General features: G+C 50.3%; 8 protein-coding genes across 8 annotated transcripts; 1 reads left to right on the top strand and 7 right to left on the bottom strand.

Moving 5' to 3' along the window:
* Positions 1-2,152: 2,152 nt before the first annotated feature.
* On the bottom strand, positions 2,153-4,237 carry ADE17 (phosphoribosylaminoimidazolecarboxamide formyltransferase/IMP cyclohydrolase; the record flags this gene model as incomplete). The annotated part of the gene is made up of 4 exons (XM_041691144.1): positions 2,153-2,308; positions 2,361-3,846; positions 3,913-4,039; positions 4,219-4,237. 4 exons carry the CDS (start codon positions 4,235-4,237, stop codon positions 2,153-2,155), a joined length of 1,788 nt encoding a protein of 595 aa, XP_041544659.1.
* Positions 4,238-5,790: 1,553 nt separating this feature from the next.
* On the bottom strand, positions 5,791-6,907 carry AKAW2_51237S (INSIG family protein; the record flags this gene model as incomplete). Its single annotated transcript, XM_041691143.1, has 2 exons — positions 5,791-6,153; positions 6,218-6,907. The coding sequence occupies 2 exons, from the start codon at positions 6,905-6,907 to the stop codon at positions 5,791-5,793; spliced, it is 1,053 nt and encodes a 350-aa protein (XP_041544658.1).
* A 2,032-nt stretch (positions 6,908-8,939) lies between these two features.
* On the bottom strand, positions 8,940-11,640 carry AKAW2_51236S (putative INO80 chromatin remodeling complex (Ies1); the record flags this gene model as incomplete). Its single annotated transcript, XM_041691142.1, has 5 exons — positions 8,940-10,330; positions 10,388-10,435; positions 10,491-10,544; positions 10,604-11,143; positions 11,217-11,640. The coding sequence occupies 5 exons, from the start codon at positions 11,638-11,640 to the stop codon at positions 8,940-8,942; spliced, it is 2,457 nt and encodes an 818-aa protein (XP_041544657.1).
* Positions 11,641-13,590: 1,950 nt separating this feature from the next.
* On the bottom strand, positions 13,591-15,693 carry DED1 (DEAD/DEAH box helicase; the record flags this gene model as incomplete). The annotated part of the gene is made up of 3 exons (XM_041691141.1): positions 13,591-15,287; positions 15,354-15,421; positions 15,494-15,693. The coding sequence occupies 3 exons, from the start codon at positions 15,691-15,693 to the stop codon at positions 13,591-13,593; spliced, it is 1,965 nt and encodes a 654-aa protein (XP_041544656.1).
* Positions 15,694-18,321: 2,628 nt separating this feature from the next.
* CPR2 (peptidylprolyl isomerase) lies at positions 18,322-19,296 on the bottom strand (the record flags this gene model as incomplete). Its single annotated transcript, XM_041691140.1, has 5 exons — positions 18,322-18,508; positions 18,565-18,882; positions 18,941-18,957; positions 19,028-19,105; positions 19,189-19,296. The coding sequence occupies 5 exons, from the start codon at positions 19,294-19,296 to the stop codon at positions 18,322-18,324; spliced, it is 708 nt and encodes a 235-aa protein (XP_041544655.1).
* Positions 19,297-19,694: 398 nt separating this feature from the next.
* AKAW2_51233A (mitochondrial 37S ribosomal protein uS13m) lies at positions 19,695-20,237 on the top strand (the record flags this gene model as incomplete). Its single annotated transcript, XM_041691139.1, has 3 exons — positions 19,695-19,697; positions 19,760-19,804; positions 19,860-20,237. The coding sequence occupies 3 exons, from the start codon at positions 19,695-19,697 to the stop codon at positions 20,235-20,237; spliced, it is 426 nt and encodes a 141-aa protein (XP_041544654.1).
* A 381-nt stretch (positions 20,238-20,618) lies between these two features.
* On the bottom strand, positions 20,619-22,172 carry YTM1 (WD repeat WDR12/YTM1 family ribosome biogenesis protein; the record flags this gene model as incomplete). The annotated part of the gene is made up of 2 exons (XM_041691138.1): positions 20,619-21,955; positions 22,037-22,172. 2 exons carry the CDS (start codon positions 22,170-22,172, stop codon positions 20,619-20,621), a joined length of 1,473 nt encoding a protein of 490 aa, XP_041544653.1.
* Positions 22,173-22,415: 243 nt separating this feature from the next.
* Positions 22,416-25,101, bottom strand: AKAW2_51231S (uncharacterized protein; the record flags this gene model as incomplete). Its single annotated transcript, XM_041691137.1, has 4 exons — positions 22,416-23,235; positions 23,284-24,307; positions 24,367-24,862; positions 24,940-25,101. The coding sequence occupies 4 exons, from the start codon at positions 25,099-25,101 to the stop codon at positions 22,416-22,418; spliced, it is 2,502 nt and encodes an 833-aa protein (XP_041544652.1).
* Between the last annotated feature and the right edge of the window lie 357 nt (positions 25,102-25,458).

Below are 25,458 nucleotides of genomic sequence, written 5' to 3'. Positions count from 1 at the left end.
AGGAGAAGAAGAAATTGAGGGTATGAGTAAGAGAAGAGAAGGCGAGAGAGGGAAGGAGAAGGTAAAGTACGTCAAATAGGGATTAGGGAATGGGAAGGCGAGACTGGGGAAGCGGAAAGTGACCTCAGGAGGCCGGCGCGGGCGACGTTGCTGAGGTGTCGCTTATGGGGCTCTCGTCACGTGCAGCCACCAGGGGTACCAGCCGGTGCCTGGGCCCAACGGGTTTGTTTGAGACGGTCTGTGAAGTGAGAAACTCTCAGTGGCGTTATATTTAGAGTAAGACTAAGGTCGGCTGGAAGATCGATGCGTTTGTTCGGTGTCTGGTGGGTGCTTGCTTTTTTTTCTCCGAGCTGTACACGTGGGGGCATCAAGCCTTGACTTGTATACAGGTGGCCTTCTCTACCATTCTATAGGGAGCGTAATATATGGCAGGTTATGAAGGCAATCACTACTTCTCCTGGGAATTGGAATATATGAGAATTAACTCAGTAAGCTAGCTCACTTGAATCTATTATGAGCTGCATGAATACATACATACGTGGGTGGATATAGATTTCACATTGCTCTACCTATCTCCAGTTCTAGACAAAAGGGGTGTTCCGTATAGAAAACCGCAATTGGTGTTAGTCCTTCCTGACTGATCACTTGCTGGACTGATATTCATCATATCATTCACGGCATTTACCAGGCCAGAGAAATTGAAATCGGTGTTACCCGGCAGTGAAAGAAACAGCTAATTCTATTCTCTCACACATACAATCTCCCACCATTCCTGACTACGTACGGGCTTCATCGATAGCCCCTTCTACTCAATCGCTTGCCAGCGTGGCCCGGAATGATAAAGTTACCAGTTTAAGTCATCGGGCAAGGAGTTGAACTGTTTGCGAACAAGTTTGGTCATGGCCCGCTTGTCTGTAGGCTTCTATCGGCTTTGATATGACTTCAATTGTAGCTGTTCCCAACAGATATGTTTCGCCTTTAGGACAGAAGGCTAACGTGAAATCGGTTCAAGACTTTACTTTACAAAACCTTGATACAATGAATCAGCAGCAGAGCTAGTAAAAAAAAATCAATCCATCTGACGGATTGAATATTGTGGGCAATCCATGTAAGCTAAGAGTTGTTTGGCATAATCACTTTGTTGGTATGTCGGCGGTACGTACCGCGTATTCTTGACCTCCGGATACTCCGACACCCACACAATGACGTCAGGTATAGTGACACCGGGCACTTGGTATTCCACTACTTCAGGGTGCTTAAGACGTACGCCAGGATGTCTATCTGCTCTCGACAACCGTATGAGCTTGATCAAGAATATATCATAGTCATAGCGCCTCAACTCTATATTTATGTAATGTCGTTTCGGCCAATTGAACTTACCAGCCTTCAATCTTTCACATTCTGGTCAAAATATATAAATGAGGTCTACCATCCACTTCTACCAACTTGTATGATCTTCACCAAAACTGATGAAGCGAACATTAATATAGAACTAATCTCACCTCACAAATATTGACTATAAACCATCAGCCACAGCCTCCATATTCATTCCAATACTTGAGTAAAAATTCGATAAAGCAAGGAGACCGACTCCGGGGAACCGAATGAGCCGGGTACCTACATCGGCACATCCTAGCAGGCAAGGAGTCCACTAGATACTATGCTAATTGAATTCAAAACACGCCAAACTCAATGTGAGACACAAAATCAAAGTTACATAGTTCCATCATGCATCATGCACCGATTTGCATTCGCCATCTAGCTAGATATGCAATGACGCGTCACTTGATTGTTGCTATTTTCAGTAACCCACTGTCTACAACATCAAATGTATCTAGTGGGTAAACTTTTTCGATCACTTCTATACTATGATATGGACTGCAGATTGAACCTAATGCCACCGAGCCGGACTACTACTACAGACGCTGTAGTGCTTTGCGACGTTCTTGCCGTTTTATTTGCAGGGTGGGCTTTCTGATCAGCACCTGTTAAGCCGAGTCACTTGAAGTCACTTTTGATTGGGATATCGCTACTACAGGCTTATCTCCTCTGGTAAAAGACGTAGGTATAAAAATTCATGAAGAAGACACAAGCGTTATCATGCAACTAGCTTTAACATAAACCCTGGACATGAAACAGGATAATACATCGCTTAGTGGTGGAACAAGCGAGTGCCCTGCTCGACGAACACAATGCCAAGCTTCTCCGAAGTCTCGAAGACGGCGCTGTCGTTCTGGCTACCGCTGGGGGCGGCGATGTACTTGACACCGGAGCGGGCAGCACGGAAGACATTGTCAATGAAGGGGAACTGCGTCATTGAGGTCAGTAAGCGTCACGCATAGTATTGGAAGCAGACTTACGAAAGCATCCGAGGAGACAACAACATCTCCCAGGTTCTTGAGCCAAGCGTCGCGCTCTTCCTGGGTGAAGGGAGCGGGAACTTCCTCGAAGACACGCTCGTACTCAGCCTTCTCAGCATCGGTACGAGGAGTCTGTCCGGAGCAGAGCAAATCAATGGCGTTGCTCTTGTCGGGGCGCTTGGTGCCCTGCTTCCACTTGATGTTGAGCACACGGTCGTGGAAGCGCATCCACCAGTTGTCTGCCTTGTCACCGGCCAGACGGGTGCAGTGGATACGGCTCTGCTGGCCAGCACCGAGACCGACAATTTGGCCATTCAGAGCGTAGCACACAGAGTTCGACTGAGTGTACTTGAGGGCGATGGTTGCCACGGTAAGGTCCCGCAGAGCACTCTCGGGAAGAGCCTTCAGGTCCTTGGGGGTGATGACGGTGTTGAAGGTCTTCTGGGGGGTGATCACAATGTCGTTGCGGTGCTGGGTGAGCTGAACACCGTACAGAGTACGGGTCTCCTCCGCAGCAGGCACATAGTTCTCATCCATCTGCAGGACAAGGTACTTGCCACCCTTCTTCTTGGAAAGGATCTGCAGAGCCTCAGGAGTGTAGCCGGCGGCGATGACACCGTCGGAGACCTCGCGGGAGATGATCTTAGCAGTGGGGACGTCAACAACGTCGCTGAGGGCGAGAATGTCACCGAAGCTGGACATACGGTCGGCACCACGGGCACGAGCGTAGGCCTGAGCCAGACCGGAAGACTCAATGCCAGCAATGTCATCGACCATGTAGACCTTACGCTCCTTCTCGCTCAAGGGCACACCGACGGCAGCACCGGCTGGCGACACGTGCTTGAAGCTGGCCGCAGCCGGCAGGCCGAGGGCCTGCTTGAGTTCCTTGACGAGAGCCCAAGCGTTGAGAGCATCAAGCAGGTTGACATAGCCAGGGGCTCCGTTCAGGGCCTTGAAAGGAAGCTTGCCTTGAGTCATGAAAGCAGAAGCGGGCTTCTGGTGGGGGTTGGTGCCGTAGCGGAGAGCCATGTACTGCTCGCCGTTTCCTGCATACTGCTTGCGGAAGAAACCGGAGATAGCAGTGTCGTAGTCGGCGGTGTGCTCGAAAGCCTTGAGAGCGTAGGACTTGCGGCTGGCGTCGGTAATCTCACCGGCTTCCAGCTCCTTGAGGAATTCAGGGTAGTCCTGGGGGTCCGAGAGGATGGTAACGCGGGAGTGGTTCTTGGCAGCAGCACGGAGGAGGGTGACTCCGCCAATGTCGATCTCCTCAACAGCCTCCTCGATGGTGACGTTCACCTTGTTGACGGTCTCCTTGAAGGGGTACAGGTTGCAGACCACGAAGTCCACCTTGGCAATGTTCTGGTCGGCCAGATCCTTCTCGTCAGACTCGATATCACGGGCAAGGATACCACCGTGGACAGCGGGGTGAAGAGTCTTGACACGGCCACCGAGCATCTCCGGGGCATGGGTGATGGCGGAGACATCTCTGATCGACCATCAGTTTTGAGGTCTGGAGAGACCCAGTCATGACCATAGCAATATGGTGACTCACTCAACGGGGAATCCCGCCTCCCGAATCAATCTCGCGGTACCACCAGAGGCGAGCAACCGGACGTTGTGCTTGACGAGGCCCTTGGCCAGGTCAAGCAGTCCAGTCTTGTCGTAGACGGAAAGGATGGCTATAGATGGGATTTGAAGAATGCAATTAGCCCCAGATACTCTGAATTCTCGCAAGTAACAGAAATGCCAAATTGTGGGGACAGGTATCGGACCAAGTCCACTACTTGACAGGTCTCTAAAAGTACCCGATCAAGAAAAAGAATTGAAGACGGGAGACAAGAAATATCAATTGACTTACCTGACTTTTGTTGAGACATCCTGAGATACTGACAGTGAAGAGGTCACTAGAGCAGAGAAGCACAGAGTCAGGAATGATGAAGAGGGAAAAATTGTTCAGGTCGAATAAAAAGGGCCCCCCCACAGCCCCTCCGGGACGATCAACTGGGAGCTCCGCACACAGAGCACGAGCAACATCAAGAACAAGGCAAAGAAAACGTTGAGGTACATACCTGGAAAATGAGAGGAAATTGGGGGAATATAGTGGCCTCCAGATTTGTTATATTATCGTCGAGACCGGGGGTGGATCAATGGCAGAGATAATATAACTTTACCTTTGCGACTGATCACAGGCAATGTCGATTGAAGTTCCCTCATTTTCTCCTCGATGTCCCGCCGCGGGGTCCTTCGCCGCTTTCGGACCTGGCGGGTGACCAAGATAACGTAACCGGCAAGCGAGTCGGCCAGGCAAGCCAGTCGGCCACCTGTATATCCCATACTAATCCAGCGATTTTTGAGCTGTAATACTACAGCCAAACTTTATAGATTCAAATTTATCTAATGAAATTGGCATACTAGAATATATCTAAGATTAGTATACAGATATCATAAGATAAATATCAATATTTGATCAAGTAAAATGTATTACGCTGTATTTTTTGGTAATTTATTTTAAACTTGTATTATATATAACATGAATCCTATTATATTATATATTCTTGATATTTGGTTTCTTAAAGTATATATATAGCTTCAGTTAATATTCTATTATAATTGAACTTACGGTGGGTGAGATATTAGAGTTAGATGAATGTTAGATTAGTATGGGATACACAGGTGGCCGACTGGCTTGCCTGGCCGACTCGCTTGCCGGTTACGTTACTATCGATTACTAACCGCCATCTGTCGTAGCTCCAAACCCGCGGGAAAGACGCCAGACGGACCTGCGGCAGGTGCTTACCCTATTAGGCTTAGCATTGACATCGGCTATTTATGCATAATGCGCTTAGTAATGTAGATAAACACAGATACATATAATCACGTGTAGTCACATGATCTACGCACAGGCCACAAACATTCCACTACAAAAGCCTTGCTCGGCCGCTTCGTTTTAAATTTTTTTTTCTTTTCTTCTACATGAACAACGCAAAATCAACATTCTTCAAAAAGCGTTCCTGCGAGGATATCTTTCCCTAAGGGGTCTGTATAGCCGATGAAGTACGGAAATCGTCATACAGAATGGAGAGAAACTGCCTCTGGCAGAGTATCGATCTTGGGTGCAGTGTCTGACTTGAACTTACGTTCGGTGGAAGGGACTGCAATGATTGATTCTACAATCTCTGCTTATTATCTAAAATGATCCATATTTTCACTTCGTGTAAACGGAGTTCGTAGTCGATTTCCATAATCTCGTCGCCATGGCTTTTGGCCCAACGGATCATCTATCTAGTAACAGACTTGTTTGTCTCTGAGAAACTGCACGTGGCCAAAGGAAGGAGAATTTCTGCATTAAGAAAGTGGAGTGCTAGGGTATACCAAGACCCCGGTATCAATTATATGTTGGGATGAGAAGGGGTACGGTCCTGTTCTCGCGTCACTTTAGCGACTCGCGCTGGGCTCCAATGGCAAGCTGCCGGCCAATGTTTCCAAAGCAGACGCATGCGCAGAAAAGGACGCTGGCAACCCAGGTCCTTACTGCTATGCTTTCCTGTGACATCTCAACAGCCAGCCCATATCCCCATCCGGTGACGTCGAATTTGCTTGCTGCAAAAGCCGAAGTCTCTGCAGACGGAATCAAGTCAGGCTTGAGTCCCAGTATTATTCCCATACCGGCCAATCCAACAACGGTTGACAAAACGAAACCGGTCCGTGTGCGGTCGATGAGGTACCATAGTACGGGGTTCACGAGCGCGAGGGTCAGTGATGCTTGAGTTGTAGATTCCCAGGGTAGTCGGCGCTGTAAGATACAGAGCCGGATTAGTATTGAACCAATGAACGCGGGTTGCTGAGTTTTTACTTACCATGGCAAATGCAATTCCCACAAACGCGCCAACGCTGCGAACCACTGAAACCCACGAGAGAGTACGGTCTGCAGTCTCGGGGTCGCTCGACCCTTTTGCCTGCTTAGGGCTGCCAATAATTTCATCTGAAAACTGATCGAACCAAGGAAGAATGTTGCCCAAAACGACGCCGGCCACACCCCAGAAAGCAAGATACTGCCATGATCCGTAGTAGTGTGTATTCTCCAACTTCACCGGAGTGATCCAATGATTCTCATGCAAGTGAATTGTGATGACACCATAGACAACGCCAAAGCCCAAGAGGAAGGCGCTCTTCAGCGCCTGCGGAAGGATGACGCCCCGAAACAGGCCGTGGCTAAGCCGTGATCGTGTCCGCTGAAGTTTGCCTGGAGCTGGAGCCGGAGCTTCAGGCTGGATTCTCGGGCTTCCTGTTTGAGGCGTATGGGCTTCCGTTCCCCAGGGACTCGAATCGTCACGGGAGCTGTCAAATGCAGTAGGAGAATAAATGCCATACAGCGTCGAGGAGGTCAAGTTCATGATCGAAGCATTGCGGCTGACACTGGTAGAGCCGGTATCTTTAGGGGCGAGCAGGTCTGGGTTGGAGGGTTCCACTGGAGTAGAGGGTTCTTCAGGCGTGAGATCGAACACACGTCGCGGACGCGGGCGAAGGATCGTAGGCTCGTCAGACATGCTAGGCGGGATGCCGGTTCCAGATATTCAGGGGAGGGGGTTGAAGGGAGAGGGGGAGCTCTAGAAGAGAGAGCAAGAGGCGTGAAGGAGGCAGTGGTTATTTGACTCAGGCGCGGGAAATCTTCAACTCGACACTGTAATCAGATATCGTGATCCACCGGCTCCAGCAAGATCAGCCGTCAGCCCACCCGCGGTTAAATATCGGTAGGTCGACTCCTTTCGAACAATTGTCCTGTCTGCGTGAAGGAGCGCGTCCGAGGTGGGGGAGAAGGCGAGAGGAGAAGGGAAAGGCCAGAGCGTGCTGGAGCTGCAAGCACACAGACAGCCAAATAATAGTAAAGGGGAGGCTGGAGGCAGATCTGTTCGTGCCAGCGGCCTAGTGGAGCAACACTACTGGCAGTAACTGGGGGTGCAAGATTTGCGGCGGATCGGCAGAGGACACTCTGAGGGGGAAAGGAATTGAGAACCACTAAGTGGGGAGAATGAATGGCAATTGCTTTTGAATAATATATGGAAAAAGTTAGTAATGGATGGTGTGACCCTGTGTAGCAAGAATAATCAAAAATGCAAAGTGGTGCAGAGCCAGAAAACCCTGAACAATCCGGAGCAGTGAGGATGCAAGAGAGGCCGAAGGAATGTTGGGGGAAGCCATACTCCGTAATGAGCAGCTCATCCTGCGATCACATGTAAAACAGTCTTAGCTCCACCACCTCCAGCTGCCGCCACAAAAAGGAACCCGCCAAAACACTCTCGTCCCAACCAATTTCTTGATGACAAGAAGAGTCCGTCAGAGTCATACTCTGTCTCTACGCACTCTTCATCTGAAAACTTGGCTGACTTTTATCGTCTGTCTGGCCAGCACAGTATAGGGATGTGGCCTAGGCCTGGTACCAGTATACCGTCTGACTCTGGCTCAACCTCACATTTCGGAGATCCCCTCGACGCCCTTGCTTCTCTAGCACATGTAAATTCGGGAGGAGATCGAGTCGGAGAAAATCCACAATGTCATGGTTGCTAATCCTTGACTCAGGGACGTCAACTCACCCAACTAAAGAGCAGCTTCCACGTCACAACCTCCTCCTTCCCCCTCGAGCTTGTGCACCGACTATTACACCAAGTGTGTCACCGCAGTTTCACCCTGCATTGGAAATCATACCTCCAATGATATCTCCTCTTGGACGTGTCTATCATTAGTAGTGACGCCATTCAGAGCTGTCTTGGGCGGATGATACTTGTTCTAATACGACCGTCCCCGCTACCTTATGCAGCTTAACATGTACACCCCGCACGATATCATACTGGGCTGAGCTTGGCCACAGGTATCTGGACGCAAAGTCACGTTCCAATTAGTGTACAGTAGATGTCAGTATCAGTATTAGTGAAACCGCTGACTACCCTTCTTACCAATACAACCAGGATGTACTGCCAGAGTGAGCCGAACGTGCAGAGCACTCTCTATATATACTTCAGAGTGAACATAAGAAAAGTGTTATGGGGGCCTGGAATCCGAGGCAGAGCAACACCCACTATAAGGCGTAGGATAGGAGTTTAGAATCTAGTATGTTACTCCCAGTAGTCGTACTGTTCAGAACGTGGGAAATGTTGCGAGTAACTCCGAGCAACCAGAAAGACTCCCTGTAGGTGCGGCGCTTGCATTTCCATGGCGACTCAATTTCATGAATAATTATCCGCATATAGTAGCCCTCTGTTCAAACAAGGAGTTGAGACAGACTTTCAGCTTGGATGGGAAAGCCAGGACGATCGAAGGCGAACAGGTTTCGAGCTAATAATAGTAACATAATGTATTGTATCAAGCTAGTCTCAATCCCCGTGGGTTTAATAAGTGCAAAAGGAAATACAGAAAAGGGAGGGGAACAGAATACAACATATGAAGGGACACATTGAAAAAGCGTTGCCAAATTAGATACGGCACATTAGACATAAGAAATGGATGTAGTTGATAGAACAACCAAACCGCAAGGCGAATTAACAAGCTCCATGGCGGTTGCTGCGTAGCCCACAGACATATGACTTATTTATCTTCCATAACCTCATCTTTCATATCTTCTCGTTCTGCTGTCTCGCCACCAGCTTCAGTGGCTGGTTCGGCAGCATCTCCAGCGACCGAAGAAGTCTCACTGGCAGCATATCCGTTTCCACCTTCCATGGTAGAGGAGTTATCATCACCATCGGCTTCCCCTTCTCCCTCATCGAGATCATCGTCGTCGGCTTCTTCGTCGTTCTCATCGGATGAGAGTGCCTCACCCTCCTCATCTGGATCACCTCCGTCGCCAATAAAGCTGTCCTCATAGCCAAGTTCGGCAGGGTGAGATGTACGAGCCTTGCGTGTCGTACCGACATCCTCCTCTCCACTTCCTTCTCCCAGAATTTCACGGTCGATATCGTCAAGTCCTTCCTCACCTTCGATGTCTCCGTCTTCATCGCCCATCTGGGCCGATCCAGGCATCGGGGAGAGTTCCTGATCCCGGGATGGCACTTCGAGACCATCCTTAGTGGCATCGGGGTTGGCTGTCTCACCATCTCCAGCATCACGTTGAGCACGGCTCCTGTTAGCTTTAGAACGCGATGTCGATGCGCCTTGCTCCTTGGACTCTGTAGCCGAGGCACCAGATGCTGCCCCAGCAAGCTTGCGTTTAGCATTGCGTGCCGCGCGGGCTCTGCTACGGGCCGAAGACGGGACGCGCCCAGCAAGGTCTGAGGAGTTTTCCATGGCCAATCTGATCTCTCTTGCCTTCTGACGTTGCTCTCTTTCCTTCTTGCGGTCACGTTTCGGGCCGTTGGCGTCATCATAATCCCATCGGTCCAAGCGCCTGGCCGCCTTGCGAATGACAGACAGGTAATAGCTGGCGCATTCACCAAAGTCTTCCTCTTCCTCCGGCTTTGGAATAAGCCCGCCTTTGCCCCACGATCTCTCCTCATCGTCCGTATCATAATCATCAGGCAGGGTTGATAATAGACGACCGTGACGGACGAGCGGTAGCTCGCTCTCTCGATTCGCACGCAAGACACGATATGCCTCATTCTTCCGCTTGGCTAGAAGATATTCAATTCGCTGTCGCCGATTTTGCTCAACAGCGAGCTGGTGCTGCGTAAGGGGCCGGGGACGGCGAGAAGAAGACTGCTGAGGTAAGGTAGGATCTGCGACGAACCGATTTAGAATGGGATGGCCAGAGCCTGGAGGAGCTGGAGAAGCAGCGTCAGGTGTGTTTTCCATCTTGGTTCTTAAGATGAGACGCTGCTGACCAACAGAACGGTTGAGGGAAGATTCCCGCTTAGGTCTCTTGTAACGAGACCTGGCAGACTGTCCAGGCGTTTGATAATCATCCTCATCATCCTGCGGATAGCGCTTGGAAGAGGGATGTAGGGGGGTTGACATAGTAGAACCGCGGCCATCGCCTCGACCTATGATAATCAGATTAGTAAACTGGGAGGCCTGAGAATTTTCCTGGATAGACTTACCCGAAACATCTCCCGAGCCATCTTCCTCATAGCCAAAGTCTGGCAAACCTACCATGAAATGTCAGTCAAAGAAGGATATGATACCTTGATCTTAGAAACGTACCCTTCTTGGAGCGTTTGGTCACTCTAGGAATCGGTTCATCTTCCTCCAGAATACCTGCGGATGGTGTCAATGATTGCACAAATAGAACTCGAAGAAAGGTCTGTAAAACTGACGTTTGCGTTCCAGGCGCTTAGCCTCTCCATATTCAATCTCAGACTGAGTATCAACATTTTCGTCGTTTGCTTGTTCCTCGGTAAGGCTTTCAAATTGAGGCACCTTGATGGGCAAGCCCCCGGTTCCTTCACCGTCCAGGCCGGGGCCAAACGGATTGTTGCGTGCGGCTTCGGCGCTGAAATCACTTTCCAGGTACCACCACATCAACCATAGGAATGCCTTTGCACGACTCTTACTGCTCAATGTGCCCCGCATGACGAGGTCAAAGAAGTCGCGTGGAGGGAAGAAGTGCATTTCAGATACCTTGGGCGCGTATTGTGCCAGAACGAAAATGAGGTTTACCGGGTTGGTGCGAGGAATTGCATGGCGCTTGATTCTTTCTAGAGTATTTGGCTGGTCGACGTCTTCCGAAGCACCCTTGAGAATGGATTTGAGACGAGGGGCGTCTTGGAGCTGCTTGTAGGCGTTCGGGTCTTGGTGAGCTTGTAGCGAAGGAATGGAGTGATAGGTCCGCAGTTGGGCACGCATCTCAGGGAAGACTGGTCCATATCAGTAAACGACGGAGAAAAGCAGAAAGAATGCCTGTGAGCTGAAGGTGGATGGAGGACATACAGTTGAGAGTGGTATTCATCCTTCCGAAATTGACCAGCAAGCAAACCATAGCCATGCTGATAGCTGCTTGTTTATCGTTCTGAAGTTTGTCCTTCAAGATCTTGCTCGTCTTGCTACTCCTAGCCATAGCGTCGATGTAGATGTCCGCAAAATCCAGGTTTTTCTCTCCATCTGGCCAACGGGTAAAGACCTTAGTCTGGTCTTCGAAGACGAGCTTGAGGAACTGATACTGGATGTCCTTGCGCCACAGCGGAATGCCGTCTTCCTTCTTGAGATGTCGAATCTTATTTCCGGAGTAGACAGACCCGATAGTGCCGTTCGCCTGACGCCTAATACCGACGGTCATGTTGTGAGTTTGCTGCTCATCTTGCGGCTCGGATTGCGCAAACGACTCGTCCGCGGCGGTGCTTTCAACCTCAGCCATCTCGGAAGTCGCGTGGTTTCACGAAACAATGGTCTTTCGTATGAATGTAATAATATGGAGCCCTCAAGACCGCAACGTAAGGATCCGTTCTCGGCGTGTCCTGAGAGCGGTAGCCGCGCAGGGGGACAGCGATTGATGGGATAGTTAGCTCAAGGACGACGCAATGGATGAACGAGTGGAAGAGTGGTCGTCCAGTGGGTGATAGAAGGTAGGGGGATAATGAGATGAAAGAGCTGGGAAAGTTTGACGCGGATGGAAGATTGAGAAAGAGGGAAGAAATTGGGAGGTGGGCAGGGAACGTGATCCTGGACGATCCGTGACTTTCTTCTTTCTCCCTTGGCTTGATCTCCGATCGTGCGCGGGAGTGACTAAGGTAGCCTGTATAGTTAACTAAGTAACTAACACGCGCTTGGAACCCGATCATTCGCATGAGCAGTTCCGTCAGTATTTATTACTTTATCCAGACATTCCCTTCCTGGTATGATCATGATGAAAGACTTCTACACTTCACTCCGTCAAACAGCTGGTCTGTTGATATAGGCTCACAGTGCAAGCAAGACCCGCCTCTCCACAACCATCATGCCATCACCATTCACCGTCAGACATTGGATGAGACTGATTGAACATCTTTCCAAGATGGGTGTGAAAGCATTATGATAGAAAATACTCTGACACGAAGCAAGATTTAGATAACCTATACATACTGACTGATGTGTGCCTACGTATTTTCAAACCAAGATGCAGAGGGAATAATGTAACCAGGTGGACATTATCATTTCAGTTACAACGTAAACGAGCTTGAGACTTTTTTTACTTAAACAGAGAATAGCTAGCTCCCTTATTTCTGAGACGCGCGGTCTCCGTAAGCAAGGCCGTCTTCGGCATTAACCGTTGAGCCCAAACTGCTACTGACATGATATAATGATACCCACAAATAGCGCCAGCAAAGCAGCTTCCCATCCTCCACGGATCCGAGATATGAACCAGAAAAAGAAGATCCCATTCGATGTCAGCCTCCACGGACCCCAGTGCAGAGAATATTTTTGTGGACACAGCAGCTCGAGCCAACGCCATACACAATGCAATGAAGAAACCTATCTCTATCACCCGCATTCCCATTTTTGTAACCCATCGTTCCTTGAAGTCGTGCAAAAAGATCAATGCTTGCCGAAAGACGTCACGGCCACACAGACCTTGATGTCTCTCCAACTCCGGTGCGAATGCTTAACACAGCTTGGAGTAGTAAAGCATAATCTCAAGCAAAGCACGAAACAACAACACGGATGGAAAAAGAAAACGGAATAAGAGAAACCCCGCCGTGAGAAACCGAAACTGTAAGAAATCTATTCGCGAGACACGGTCGATGCAGCTGCCTGGCACCAAGCAGGGAAAATTCATAAAAAGCACTTTTCTGAACACGAAAAGCCGGCACCCCCGCTCGGCACGCGTCGTTCAAGCGGATCTCCGTATGGCCGCCTGAGAACAAAAAGGGTATCTGATGAAGCGGTCGCAGGAGAAAGACAACGCATTCTATGATATCCATGCAATGCCGACCCGAATGCTCTCGATTATAAACGGGTATAACCACGAGCAGCGAGATAAGGAGATCGGACCACATCGAAACCCATGTCTAAAACAAAACGATGAAATAGGCAACATTGATAAAATGCTCAGCAGCAGAAAAAAACACCTGCACATAGGAGAATAACGAAATAGAAAAGACAACAAGCATAGAAAAACCGATTCTTAGAACGCATCTAAGGTTATGTCGTGGCGGTCATGACAAAGCCGGCCCTGAGGGAGAGAGAGAGAAGTAGGGATGAGAAGAAAGAGAAGAAGAACTCAGGACTCGTTCTGATCGTATCCGTCAAAGGAGAGGCAAATGAAGAAAAAAAAGCCAATCAGACCCGACGGCCTCGTCAGAGACCACAACTTCCCCTAGTGATTAATTTACCACCAGGAAGAAGGTCCAGTAGGGCCGGAGGGGTTGCCGTAGCCACCACCGTAGCTGCCGCCGCCGCCGCCATAGCCACCACCGCCTCCATAGGAGGGAGGGGCGCCATAGCTGCTGCCGCCGCCACCATAGCTGCCGCCAGGTGCACCGTAGCTGCTGCCGCCAAAGGAGGGAGGACCGCCCATACCACCACCCACGCGACGCATGTCACGGGTAGCGTTGGCGCCACGACCACGGCCACCACGGCCGCCGCGACCACCATAGCCGCTGCCCTCACGAGCAATGCTCTCGAGGAACGAGGGGACCTCCTGGTGAGCCTCCTTCAGAAGATCGATCAGGTCGCGGACAACACCCCGGTTGCCACGGTTGAAGAAAGCAGTGGCGATACCAGTGTTACCGGCACGACCAGTACGACCAATACGGTGAACATAGTCATCGATGTCGGTGGGCAAGTCGTAGTTGATGACGTGGGTGACATTGGGGATATCGAGACCACGAGCAGCAACAGCAGTGGCAACAAGGATAGGACAACGGCCAGAGCGGAACATTTCCAAAGCACGCTCACGCTCACGCTGGGTACGATCACCGTGAATAGCGGTGGCGGGGAAACGCTGGTTGAGAAGGAAGTCGGACAGAGAATCGGCCATACGCTTAGTCTCGACGAAGATGAGGGTGAGGCCGCTAGTGCCGTGGGTGTGGAGGATATCCAAGAGGACGGAGCGCTTGTCGTGGTCTTCGACATATTCAACCTTCTGGGTGATGTTCTCAGAGGTAGATCCGACACGGCCGACGGACAGGAAGACGTAGTCCTTCAAGAAGTCGCGGGCCAGCATCTGGATGTCACGGGGGAAAGTGGCCGAAAACATCAGCGTCTGGCGGTCATTCACGTGGGGCATATCCTCGCCTTCCACGATGCGGCGAATCTGGGGCTCGAAACCCATGTCCAACATACGATCGGCCTCATCCAAGATCAGGTACTTGATGTTGACCAGAGAGATGCGGCCACGCTCGATAAGATCGACAAGACGACCAGGGGTAGCGACCAGAAGATCACATCCGCGCTCAATCTGGCGGAGCTGGGAACCGATATCGGCACCACCGTACACAACGCAAGGGCGGACCCAGGAGCGGTAGGCGAACTTACGGGCCTCGTCGAAGATCTGGGAAACAAGCTCACGGGTGGGGGCTAGAATGAGGGAGGTCGGGTACGCCTTGCGTTGACGTCCGTAACCGAATTGACCGCCAGCCTGGGCAGGAGCAGCGGAAGGACCGTTCTGATAAGCCTGAGACAAAATAGGGAAGAGGAAACCACCAGTCTTTCCGGAACCAGTCTGGGCGCAGGCCATCAAATCGCGGCCGTTCATGACAATGGGGATGGAGTACTTCTGGACGGGGGTGGGAGTCTGGTAGTGGGCGAGCTTGATGTTCTCGATCAGGTGGTCATCCAGGGGCGGGTTGGTGAAGGCGTTGACCGGCTCCGGGACATCGTGACCAGAGGCCTCCACGGGGATGTCGTCGTAATTGGCGAAGTTGATACCGGTGTTCTGCTTGGTGGGATCGTTGGGAAGACCGAAAAGCTCGCGTTCGAGACGGGGATTGGCAGGACCGGGAATGTGCTTGCCGTCACGCCACTGGCCATCTCCAGAGCCTCGGGCAGAACCACCTCCACTTCCTCCATAAGAGCCTCCGTGACCTGGGTGTCCGTAAGCATTTGGATTAAAGGGCCGGCGAGCTTCGTGAGGGCTCCAGCTAGTGTTACCATTGGGACCGCGAGGGCTGAAATCGGGGGCGTTGGCGTTGGCCCACTGACCACCGCGAGGGCCGCCTCTGCAAAATCATGCCAGTTAGTCACTACACACAACGCGAAATGGGACACGCCCGTGATGCAAGATCACATACCTAGGACCACCCCAGGAGTTGCCAGGGCCAGCGGCGGGACCGGGGGGAGGGGCAGCGGCAGCACCGTCCATGTTTCCACCCATCTGGCGTCCGCGAAGATGGGGAGGGATGTAAGCGGCGCGACCCGTGTTGGGGGCAGCGGCAGGAGCGTGCTGAGACTCGTTGAGGGAAAGGTTTCCCATCTTCAAGCTGTCGGCCATATTTGCGGTATTTCGAACTGTGGACACCGAAGACAGATGAGCAAAACGCGTTGGATGTCGTTGGAAGGAGCCGGCACAGAAGAAGAAAAAAAACGTACTATGCTGGTAGTTGAACAAAGCGATTTTTTAGCGGATGTTGTCCTTGCGGGCGAACACTGCAAATTTCTTTTCTTCTGTACAGGACAAAAGGAAAGAAAATGAAAAAGTGAAGTAAAAAGTCCCCGCGTCTCTATCGAGTGGCAATACACAGGGGATCAATAAGAGTAACACAGTGCGAGAAAGAGGAACAGGGTAAAGAAAGACCTTGGGGAGGAATACTAAACGAAGAACAAGACGATCTCCCAGATCTAACCTCTATTACGGTGTAGAAAAAGAGAAGAAAAAAGGGGGGGAAGGGGAAGAGAATAGGATATGATGTGGAGATATTGGAGAAAAAAAAATTGAAACCAGACTGGATTAGGAGGGGAGGTTTAGAGGGGATGGGAGGAAAAGAAGTAGGGAAGAGGAAGAAGGTTTGTGGGACGGAGAACGGGGAGGAGAGGCAAAGACGATGACTACGAAACTAAGGGAATAATGCACTGGCAGTGGTTGGCAGGCCTGCGCACTGGGAAGGTTTTGCTTGCTTATTGGCAGCCCGGCGATGGGATTATTGGGGACGGTCCGGGTGAGAAAAAAAGGTTCAGCGTGCAAAAAAGAAGCGAAGGGAAGCAGCAGCAGGAGGGCAAGCCGGCCAGCGCAGGCCAAACGGCCATTGCACCAAACAGGAAGGGGGAATGGGAAAAATCCAGAGAAAATTCTAAAAAGGCTAAACGAAACAGAGTGGCGGCGTAGTTAGTTCTGGCGGTTCTGCCTGTGTTGCCAGATGATGATGGGCTGGGCCCTGTCTATTTTGGCCCTGTTGTACCTCCGTCACTAGTACTCACTTGCTGGAAGTTCCTTCTCGCGCTGTTTCTGCTTGTTCCCTTTGGTCAACCGGATCAAGAACAATTCATGGATTAAAAAGTGTAAAACTCTGATCAACATCAAGGAACTTTCCGCATTGAAACGCTGTCGATTCGACTAGAAGCCATAATACATTTTCTATTTGGAACTTTTGGCCAGCTGCAAGATCCTAGGGTTGTTGGCCGAAATCCCACATTCTATACTATCTTGGGTACTAGTAGCAGCGACTTGTTCACCAGTTGATCCGGTTTGAGCCAATCTGACGAGGTCTAAAAAAACTCTGCCTTTTGCCTCAGGCTCGCCTCCCCCCGTAGATACTGTCACGGCCACGTGATGTACCCTCTCCAGCCAAGCGCATCCTTACTTGGCAGCCCGGCCATGGCGATGTATACTTCGCCTCCGACGTCTTCCTTTCTTACAGTGTCAACGTTGCGCTGTATCGTGGAAACTGATCGGCTTCTGCGCCCTGGTATGTTGACTGATCTTCGGTGATCAGAACTTCTGACTGTAGCAATGTATGGAATTGTATTCCTTAACTCCTGACCACAGCATACAAGAATATGTCTTACAGTACGGAGTATGATCGTCCCATACTAGGCTTACAACGCCAAAAAGTGGGCACTTGCACTCCAGGATTGACGTGATTTAAGCATCATTGTGCATTACTAAATCCCCGTTGAGAGGCCTTGGATGATGATAGTACTGTTGTCGTTCATGCTGTCCATGCCCAACTGCTGTATATAACAGGTCACCTGTTTGTTACTTACACCCGGTTGAACGGATCTTTATATTCGAAGTCTGACTATGAACTCCATAGTCCGTGACGGTCATGCTGAAAGCAAGCTAGACATTGTAAATTCCCAAGTCCCAATGACCGCAGATGAACCTCAGTGGAATGGCGTTACTCCTGGGAGGAAATAACCTTACTCCGCAGGTGGAATGGTCTCCCACTCAGACCGTCAGCGTGGGGTCGGTGAAGTATGGTAGGCAACGAGCAAATCTTATCGCCGAGAAAAACTTTCCTACTGGACGGTGCCTATCATACCATTGACTAACAAAGTACTAAATGGTTAGGAGTGGCAGGAGTACTTGGACTGTTCCAAAGGTAGACTAGGTGGTGGGCGCATCCTTGCCGCTGCCTGCCAGTGGAGCTTACCACAAATGTACTTCGTTGGCCCAACCGGAGGCCAAGCCTTTCTCTTACTTGCCACTGGAAGATGATCTCACAGCACTTGCTCCTGGCGCGCTTGCCACGGCTGTTTTAAGGCGTGGGTTATGCGTCGGCTCGTCAAGTGACACTTGAATACGGCCTGCAGTACTTTGTAGTCGTACACTGCAAGGAAGATGTAGAGTACGAGCTGCAGCAGAGGGTAAAATTACTGAGCAATTCTTTCCATGTATTTGGATGAGTACAATCTTTTTCTAAACAATGCTCCTCTCAGCCTTCTCCTGTTCTCCCTTGAAGCTGCGTCGAACCAGGACGACCAACAGTCCGACAACAATGGCAAGCGCCGCGAATTTCGGGAAGATATAAGGAGCGTTATCAGATGTCATAGGCAAAGGGGTTGGAGAAGGAACAACAGCAATTGCTGAAGGTTGTGACTCTTCTTCAGAGCTCGTTTCTTTACAAGCGATCAGCACATCACAGTCTTATCGAGAAGCAGGCTGAGACCTCAGGAAACAGGTCTACAGCTCCTCGTGGCTGCTACCTTTTTCTTCAGCCTTGTCCTCAGACTCCAGCTCTCCGCTCTTGACGATCTTGACAGTCTCCACGGGTCTGTCAGAACGGCCCTTAGGCACGTTCTCGATCTGAGCGACAATTTCGTAGCCCTCGAGCACTTCACCGAAGACAACGTGGCGGCCATCGAGCCAACTATCCCGAAATCGTAAGCTGGCTGTCATCGCTATACAGGTTTGGCACGGACTTACGGTGTAGGAACGGTGGTGATGAAGAACTGGGAGCCGTTGGTGTCCTTGCCGGCGTTGGCCATGCTCAGCAGACCCTTGCGCGTGTGCCTCAGCTTGAAGTTCTCATCGGCGAACTTCTCACCGTAGATAGACTTTCCACCAGTACCTTTCGTATGAAGTGTCAGCATATAGGGGGGCATTGTACACATATCATAAAGATCCTTGTAGTACTGACCATCGCCACGAGTGAAGTCACCACCCTGGATCATGAAGTCCTTGATGACACGGTGGAAGGTAGATCCTTCATAGCCAAACCCCTTCTCACCAGTAGCGAGAGCACTGAATACGAGCAATGTTAGAATGGCGCAGAAGCTTCATTGAGCTCGTGAAATCATACCGGAAGTTCTCAGCGGTCTAAAAAAGCAAAAGTAATATTATCAGTCTAGGAGCTCCGAGTGACACTAGCATGACGACGATCACGTACCTTAGGGACAGTCTTGCCATACAAGCCAAGCACGACTCTGCCCAGAGGCTTGTCTCCGTGCTCGATATCAAAGAACACCTGTATGTAAATGCAGTTAGTATGTCATACTTGGAAAGCAATTCACAATGGTTGTAAGTGCCGAAGATCACATCTATACATACCTTACTGGTGATCTTGGGACCCCGGGGCTGAGCCTCTTCGGCGTGGACAAGAGCAAGTCCAACCGCCAGGACGAAGAAGAAAGACAGGAAAAGGTTCTTGAAGTTCATGATTGCTCAGGATATCTCCAATGTAGGAGAATTCTAACAATTGCTTGAGAACACAGGAGACTCAAGGAGCAATCATGCGGCGAATGGAGGCCAGCTTGCATTACTGCGGAGATGCCAAGAGCACCATAACCGTATCGGGATTAGTATGACTGTATCTTTGCAGTTAGTACTTGAAATTTAACATTCACTGCACCGCAACCGTGGAAGAGTTAGGGTGTATTTACTGTATGCAGAACTAAAAATTACGCTGTTTTGTTCGGAGAAACATTGTTACTCCACGATTTCTTCCGCGCTGAACTGAGCCAGACTGCGGAGGTTGATAGAAGAATAGCGCAGCGCATAAGGCATTTTGAGCCATATCACATCCCCTGGAGCACTGAACAAGCCAAACTGTCAAGATGGTATGTATTAATACTATGCCAGTATAAAGTTTCCCTTAAATGTGTGGCTAATAAGCAATCAGGTTTTCATTTTGGGCGTTAACTTCCCCGAGCGAAACCTCGTCAAGGCAAGCAACTCCGAACTTCCATCTTTCCTTCAACGCCTGGTCTGACTGAATTCAGAAATCGCTTGAGTCCTTCTTCGGCATCGGTAACTTGACATCGACCCGTCTGCTTGCCCGCTTCCATATCCACCCAACATGCAAGGTTGGCGACTTGGCGAACAAGCAGGTCCTGGATATCACGGCCGCCTTGTCCGATATGAAGATTGAGAACGACCTCCGCAGACAGTACCTCGATAACATCAAGCGTCTGAAGGAGACGGGAACCTACCGTGGTCGGCGTCATGCGCTCGGTTTGCCCGTTCGGGGACAGCGGACGAGGAGCCAGGTTGGTTTACACCCATATTTAAATATCTCCAACTATGATACCAGGGGGTGTTGGAGCACTTCGCTGGTGGATGTGGTCGTGGGGTACTACACAAAGCAAGAATTTTACTAACATGATTTCTAGATTAAATCTGCTGTCAAGCTCAACCGTATGGAAAGAAGACTGTGAGGTTAACATGATGATTCATTTGTTGACCCCAGTGGTCTTGCGGCTTCGTTTCAGTTGGGGCATGGAATGGCGTTATAAACCTGCTTTTGTAAATTAGTGTTCTGGCTTGACCTTCTCCACCCTGGAGATGTATTTTATGTAGACAATGAAACATTGAGACTATAAGGAGATCATAATAGTGATTCCATGCTGCCGCTTAGAGCAATTATATGATATATTGCAAGTGGAAACATCAGCTCGTACAGCGGCTTGTTTAATACAAAGAGTCAGAACCAAACTTTTCATCCTATAAGTATAACGCCAGAACCATATGTGCAACTCCTCTTATGCGGAAGACAATACGCCTTCACCCCGGTTGATCTGAATCCTCTTATCCTCACCGGCGCTAACAATGCCAACCGAGCGGTCCCAGCACACACTGAAGACCTTGACTCCCTCTCCACCTACTCGCTTAGCATCCGCTTTACCTTGCTCTTCCAAGCTTCTCCGAGTAATCGAATACACGCTCTCGCCAACAACACCGTCCTTATCCGTCTTTGTAGCACGGATATCCCAGATTCGGCAGGTACCGTCGTGACTACCACTGATGAGACCGTAGCTGCTGTGGGGATCGCGGGAAAGAGAAACCACGGCATTGGTGTGGCCTCTGAGGGTCATGGCGGAGATTGTTGTCGCTGACGTACGAGGGTCGATGAGAGTGATGTGGCGAGCAGAAGTACCTGTCGCAAGAAGGTGGTGCTCGGGGAGATGCTCGAGAGATAGCAACGAATGGGATGTCGATCTGGTGTCTACTAAAGCGGCCGTGACCAGATCCCATGTACGCAGAGAGTGATCCCACGAAGTAGAGTAACCGACAGTCGAGTCGTTCGTGTCAAAAATGGCAGCTGAAACTGGCGCGGTGTGGGAAGACAACAGCGCAAGCGGGCCGCGCTGCGGGGTGCTGACGGACGAGCTCACCTTTCTGCGCTTGGAGCTCCGTGATGCAGCAGACGGAACTAGGTTCTCGGGAGCAGCTGGGGCATCTGACTTCTTTGTCGACCAAAAGCCAATGTTGTGGTCTGCCGAAGCGGAGAGAATACGGTTTGAGGGGGCATGCACAGCCAACGAGTTGATACCAGATTTGTGTCCGTAGAGCTCAATCTGCGGGGTGATCTTTCCTGAGAATCCATCATCGCTTTCGTTGTATTTCCAGAGTCGAACAGTGCGATCAAGGCCAGCCGACACGATCGTATTCGGCGAGACGAACTTAGCGGCTTTGATGGACGCACCGTGTCCTCCATCAGCCGGGGACGGTGAGGTTGCGACGATTTGAGACGACATATTCCACACTCGAAGCAACCCGTCGTAGCTGCCCGATAGGATCCTCTCCTGCCCCGGAGAGACGACCGCAGAAGCCCAAGAGGTAGCTGGCGAGGTCGCAGAGAGGACATCCACCGAGCCAACCCAGTCATCATGCTCGAACGAAGCAATATGAAGCGGGGGAATCAACGCTCTGATATACTCAATTTCCAGAGTAGTTTCCGCGGATATGCCATTGGCCGTCAAGTATTCATCGATCGAAGTCCGAAGGAATGCGCCATTGATCAAAAACTCAAATGGCACCGGCTTGTCGTTTCCCAAAAGATTGTTCACCAGGGTAGAAAGCGCATATCTCCGCAATCCTACAAACAGATAAAGAAGTTAGTGAGCACGTATGTGTATATAAGGCAGACTGGCAGCGATCTGCCAAAATGCATTCTTACCTGTGGGAACCAGAATGGGGCCGGTGCTCTCAGGCAGCGCAATGTCTTCTTGCTTGCTAACTAGCTGCACACGCACCTGCCTCTGCGCAGACTGGGACGAGGCCGCAGCAGACGTCGAATCCTGAACGCCGTTCATAATGGCACTGAAGGGAAATATGGGGGTTATGAAGGGCGCGATCTAGAGCACTTCAAAGTGCAGTTGAGAAAACTCCACCAAGTGAGGAAAAAAATACGGCAACCGATGCGGCCACTTGTGCAAAGCGCGGAGATTCCCCGCCGCAACATTACGTACTAGATAAGTAGAAGAGCAAAAATATGCACCAAAGACAACAATATGCCATTTTGTTAAGTTTATATACATGGAAGTAAAGCTAAACGACTATTGCCCTCGTGATGCCCTTCTGATGTCCGCGATAGCCTTACGCCGGTAGTCGGATTCGGCAAAAAGAGCTTCGATCAGATCCACGACTTCGTCTGGAGAAAATTCTAGACGCAACTCGCCTTCGAGCCAAAGGAATTTGATGTCAGCAAGAGAGCTTTCCAATATATTGATAAGATACTGGAACTTCAACCAGTTTTGTACGTAGACGGCCGTCATAGGCGAACGCTCGGTGTTATCTGGGCCCTCAGGGATGAATAGATCTTCCAGCCCAGTCACTTGGTTGCAAAATGACACAAGTCGCTGTGACTGGGGCTCTGAAATGTCACCCAAATCCTCAATCTCGATTATCATCTTGCTGATGACAGTTGAAACCAATGAGCCGATCGATTGAAGAAGTGCAGACTGCGACAGGATAGGCTGCCATTCTTTGAAAACGTCGCGAATTCTGTCCACTGTTGCGCTGACCGCATTTTCGCATTCGCCAAGGAACGGTTGCTCTGAGCATTGGCTGAAGCCCTGTGCACCGTCTAGAAGGTCTGTGACAATTGTGCGTTGGGTCTGCATCTCTTTGCTGTAAGCCAGTTTTCCATATTTTTCAAGAGCTTCAATATCTGCATGAAGCCTGGCGAGCTGGTACTCCTCTGCGAGATCACGAACTTGACCGGCGAGATACAGGCTGTCGTTATATAAATACATCTGCCCAGCACTCAATTTGAGACCGTAGAAAGTTGAGGCTGTGGCTTTGAACATGGCCAATATCAAAGTTGGGAGTGCGAGAAGTCCTGTTCCGGAGGAAACCACACGTGAGTGGGCATGCCTGCAACGTATTAGAATCAATATAGAATTCTGACCATGAAGGACTTACGCAGGCTGAGACAAGGCATTAGAGTCCACCACTTGTTGCTTGACGATACCCAGAATAGCGTCGGGGATGTCTGTGATGGTGTACTTTTCCCTCAAAGTAACCTCCCTGGGAGTGGAATGGCTGGCCCCACCCTTGCCATTGACAGTTGCAGGCACAACTGGTGTCTTGGGCTCTGAGACCTCGGCGTTCTGTTCTTCATCCTCGTCACCCCAGCCCCAGGCATCTCCAGCATCATCATCATTGTCCACAGATGCCGTGGCTGTGCCATTTTTCGTTTTGGGGTCATGTTCCTCAGTATCATCATCCAGCCCCCATGCACTCACGTCTTCTTCATCGTCGAAGTTACTGGGCTGCTTCCCCTTAGAACCGCTCTCATTGTCTTCTTCCCAACCAGCGTCCCAATCATCAGGTGCAGCATTCTCCAGCAGCGCTTCATCACTCCCAGAGACCTTCTCGACCTCAATTCTCTCAACCTGCTGTGTAGTGCCTTGGGAAGCAGCGAGGATTCTCCGAACCTGATCCAATGAATCAACACGCCTTCTAGCTATCCAGAGACGCGGAGCCTGGTTGACCCAAGAGATGAGTTCTTCTTGGCCGCGCCACTCGAAACTCTCAATGTTCTTCGTGAATTTAAGGACATGATCGAGCATTTGCTCAAACTGTCCTAAGCCTTCAAGATCGGTTGGAATAGCAGGTGATAGCCAGAATCCAAGTATCTTGGAACACAGCGAGGGAATGAACATTTCCGAGAATGATTCCACAATAGGAGCGGGAACATATTGCTTCAAGAAGCCCAATACCTTGACTAGGCGTTCAAGCAGCTCTGGTATTGATGCCGTTGATGGCTGCGGGTCAAGGTAAATCGTAGACCCTGAGACATGGCACTCATGGCTACGCCCAGTGGCTCCGGGCAGCAATATCGGATCAATTATCTTCGATATCAATTCCTTTTGGAACCTATCCCTGGCTGAGGGGAACATCTCAAGCCTAGTCAAGGCCACGATAGTCTCTTGCAATGTATCACCTAATGAAATATGTTAGTGAGCTGGAATAACCTGGCGCTATCCAACAGAAGAATCATACCGCTGTCCTTGGAAATGGTCAGCTTTCCCTCCGTCTTATCGATATGTAGCTGTTCGTTCCAGCGGTTACGAACAGCCTCCATGATATCTTTCCGCAGACCGGCGGCATTCTCTAGCAGTATGTGTAGAACGTTTGTGTTTGTGAAATGACTGCTTCGCTTGATGGCGTGTTCAGTGGATTCCAATATGTCAATGGCAGCCATGGTGCGGCCGTCTCCGAGAGCTGCTCGTCCGTCGTCTAGTTGTTTGCAGAGCTTTTGTACTTCTGTCAGCGCACTGGCTACCGCCTGATTGAACGCAATTTCGGTCTCAATGAGACCAACTTTCGCAGAAGCATCTTCCACTTTCAATTGCAAAGGCTGCGTTTTTTCATGTTGCTCGACAATTTCCCTCGCAGTGACTCTAGATCGTTCAATGTCTGCATGAAGCTGCTTGGCCTGTGAAATCCATCCGTCGGCATCGAAGTTGTTTTCACGACTGAGGAAGTTGATCTCGGCCTATGGGAAATTCTCATTTAGTTATACTGCCATCTGGGCTGCTACTTGTGCGGGGCTCCGCATTGAATACTACTTACTTCAACTTGCTCTCTAGCCTTCGATATCAGCTCCAATTCCTTGGCCAAGATAGAGCCAGAAAAGTCAGAGGCGACAACCTGCTCCGACCCCGGATAAGTACCATCGGTCACGAAATCCAGCACCGACTGGCCTATGTCCTGCTCCGATACCTTAGCAGACATCTTGTCAGTAAACAAGAGCCTTTGGTTCTTGGTAACGGGCGGATCAAAGACGTAAGGCAGGCCAACAGAAGAGCCACACTAAGCTCCGTTTCCCATGTAAAGGCGATCTGCCAGGTATCGATCCCCAAAGATATACCAAGGTATCCAATGAAGCAAATCGCAACCGAAAGGGAAGGCGAGCTGTCAACACCGCCATGTGACTTCACCGCTCACCGCCTTGGCTGCGATAGGCAAGACCACAAATGGTCTCGCTCTTCCCCACGGCCAAACTGAGACCATTTTTAAGTTTTCTTTTATTTTTTTGGGGGGGTGTCTTATCTGCAAGTATATTCTTCTTTTTTGGTTCGATGAAGATTT

Source organism: Aspergillus luchuensis, chromosome 5, assembly GCF_016861625.1.
Source record: "Aspergillus luchuensis IFO 4308 DNA, chromosome 5, nearly complete sequence".
In the NCBI taxonomy this organism is placed as follows: Eukaryota; Fungi; Ascomycota; class Eurotiomycetes; order Eurotiales; family Aspergillaceae; genus Aspergillus; species Aspergillus luchuensis.
The sequence above is the reverse complement of the archived record's forward strand: the minus strand, read 5'-3'. Positions and strand labels throughout refer to the sequence as shown.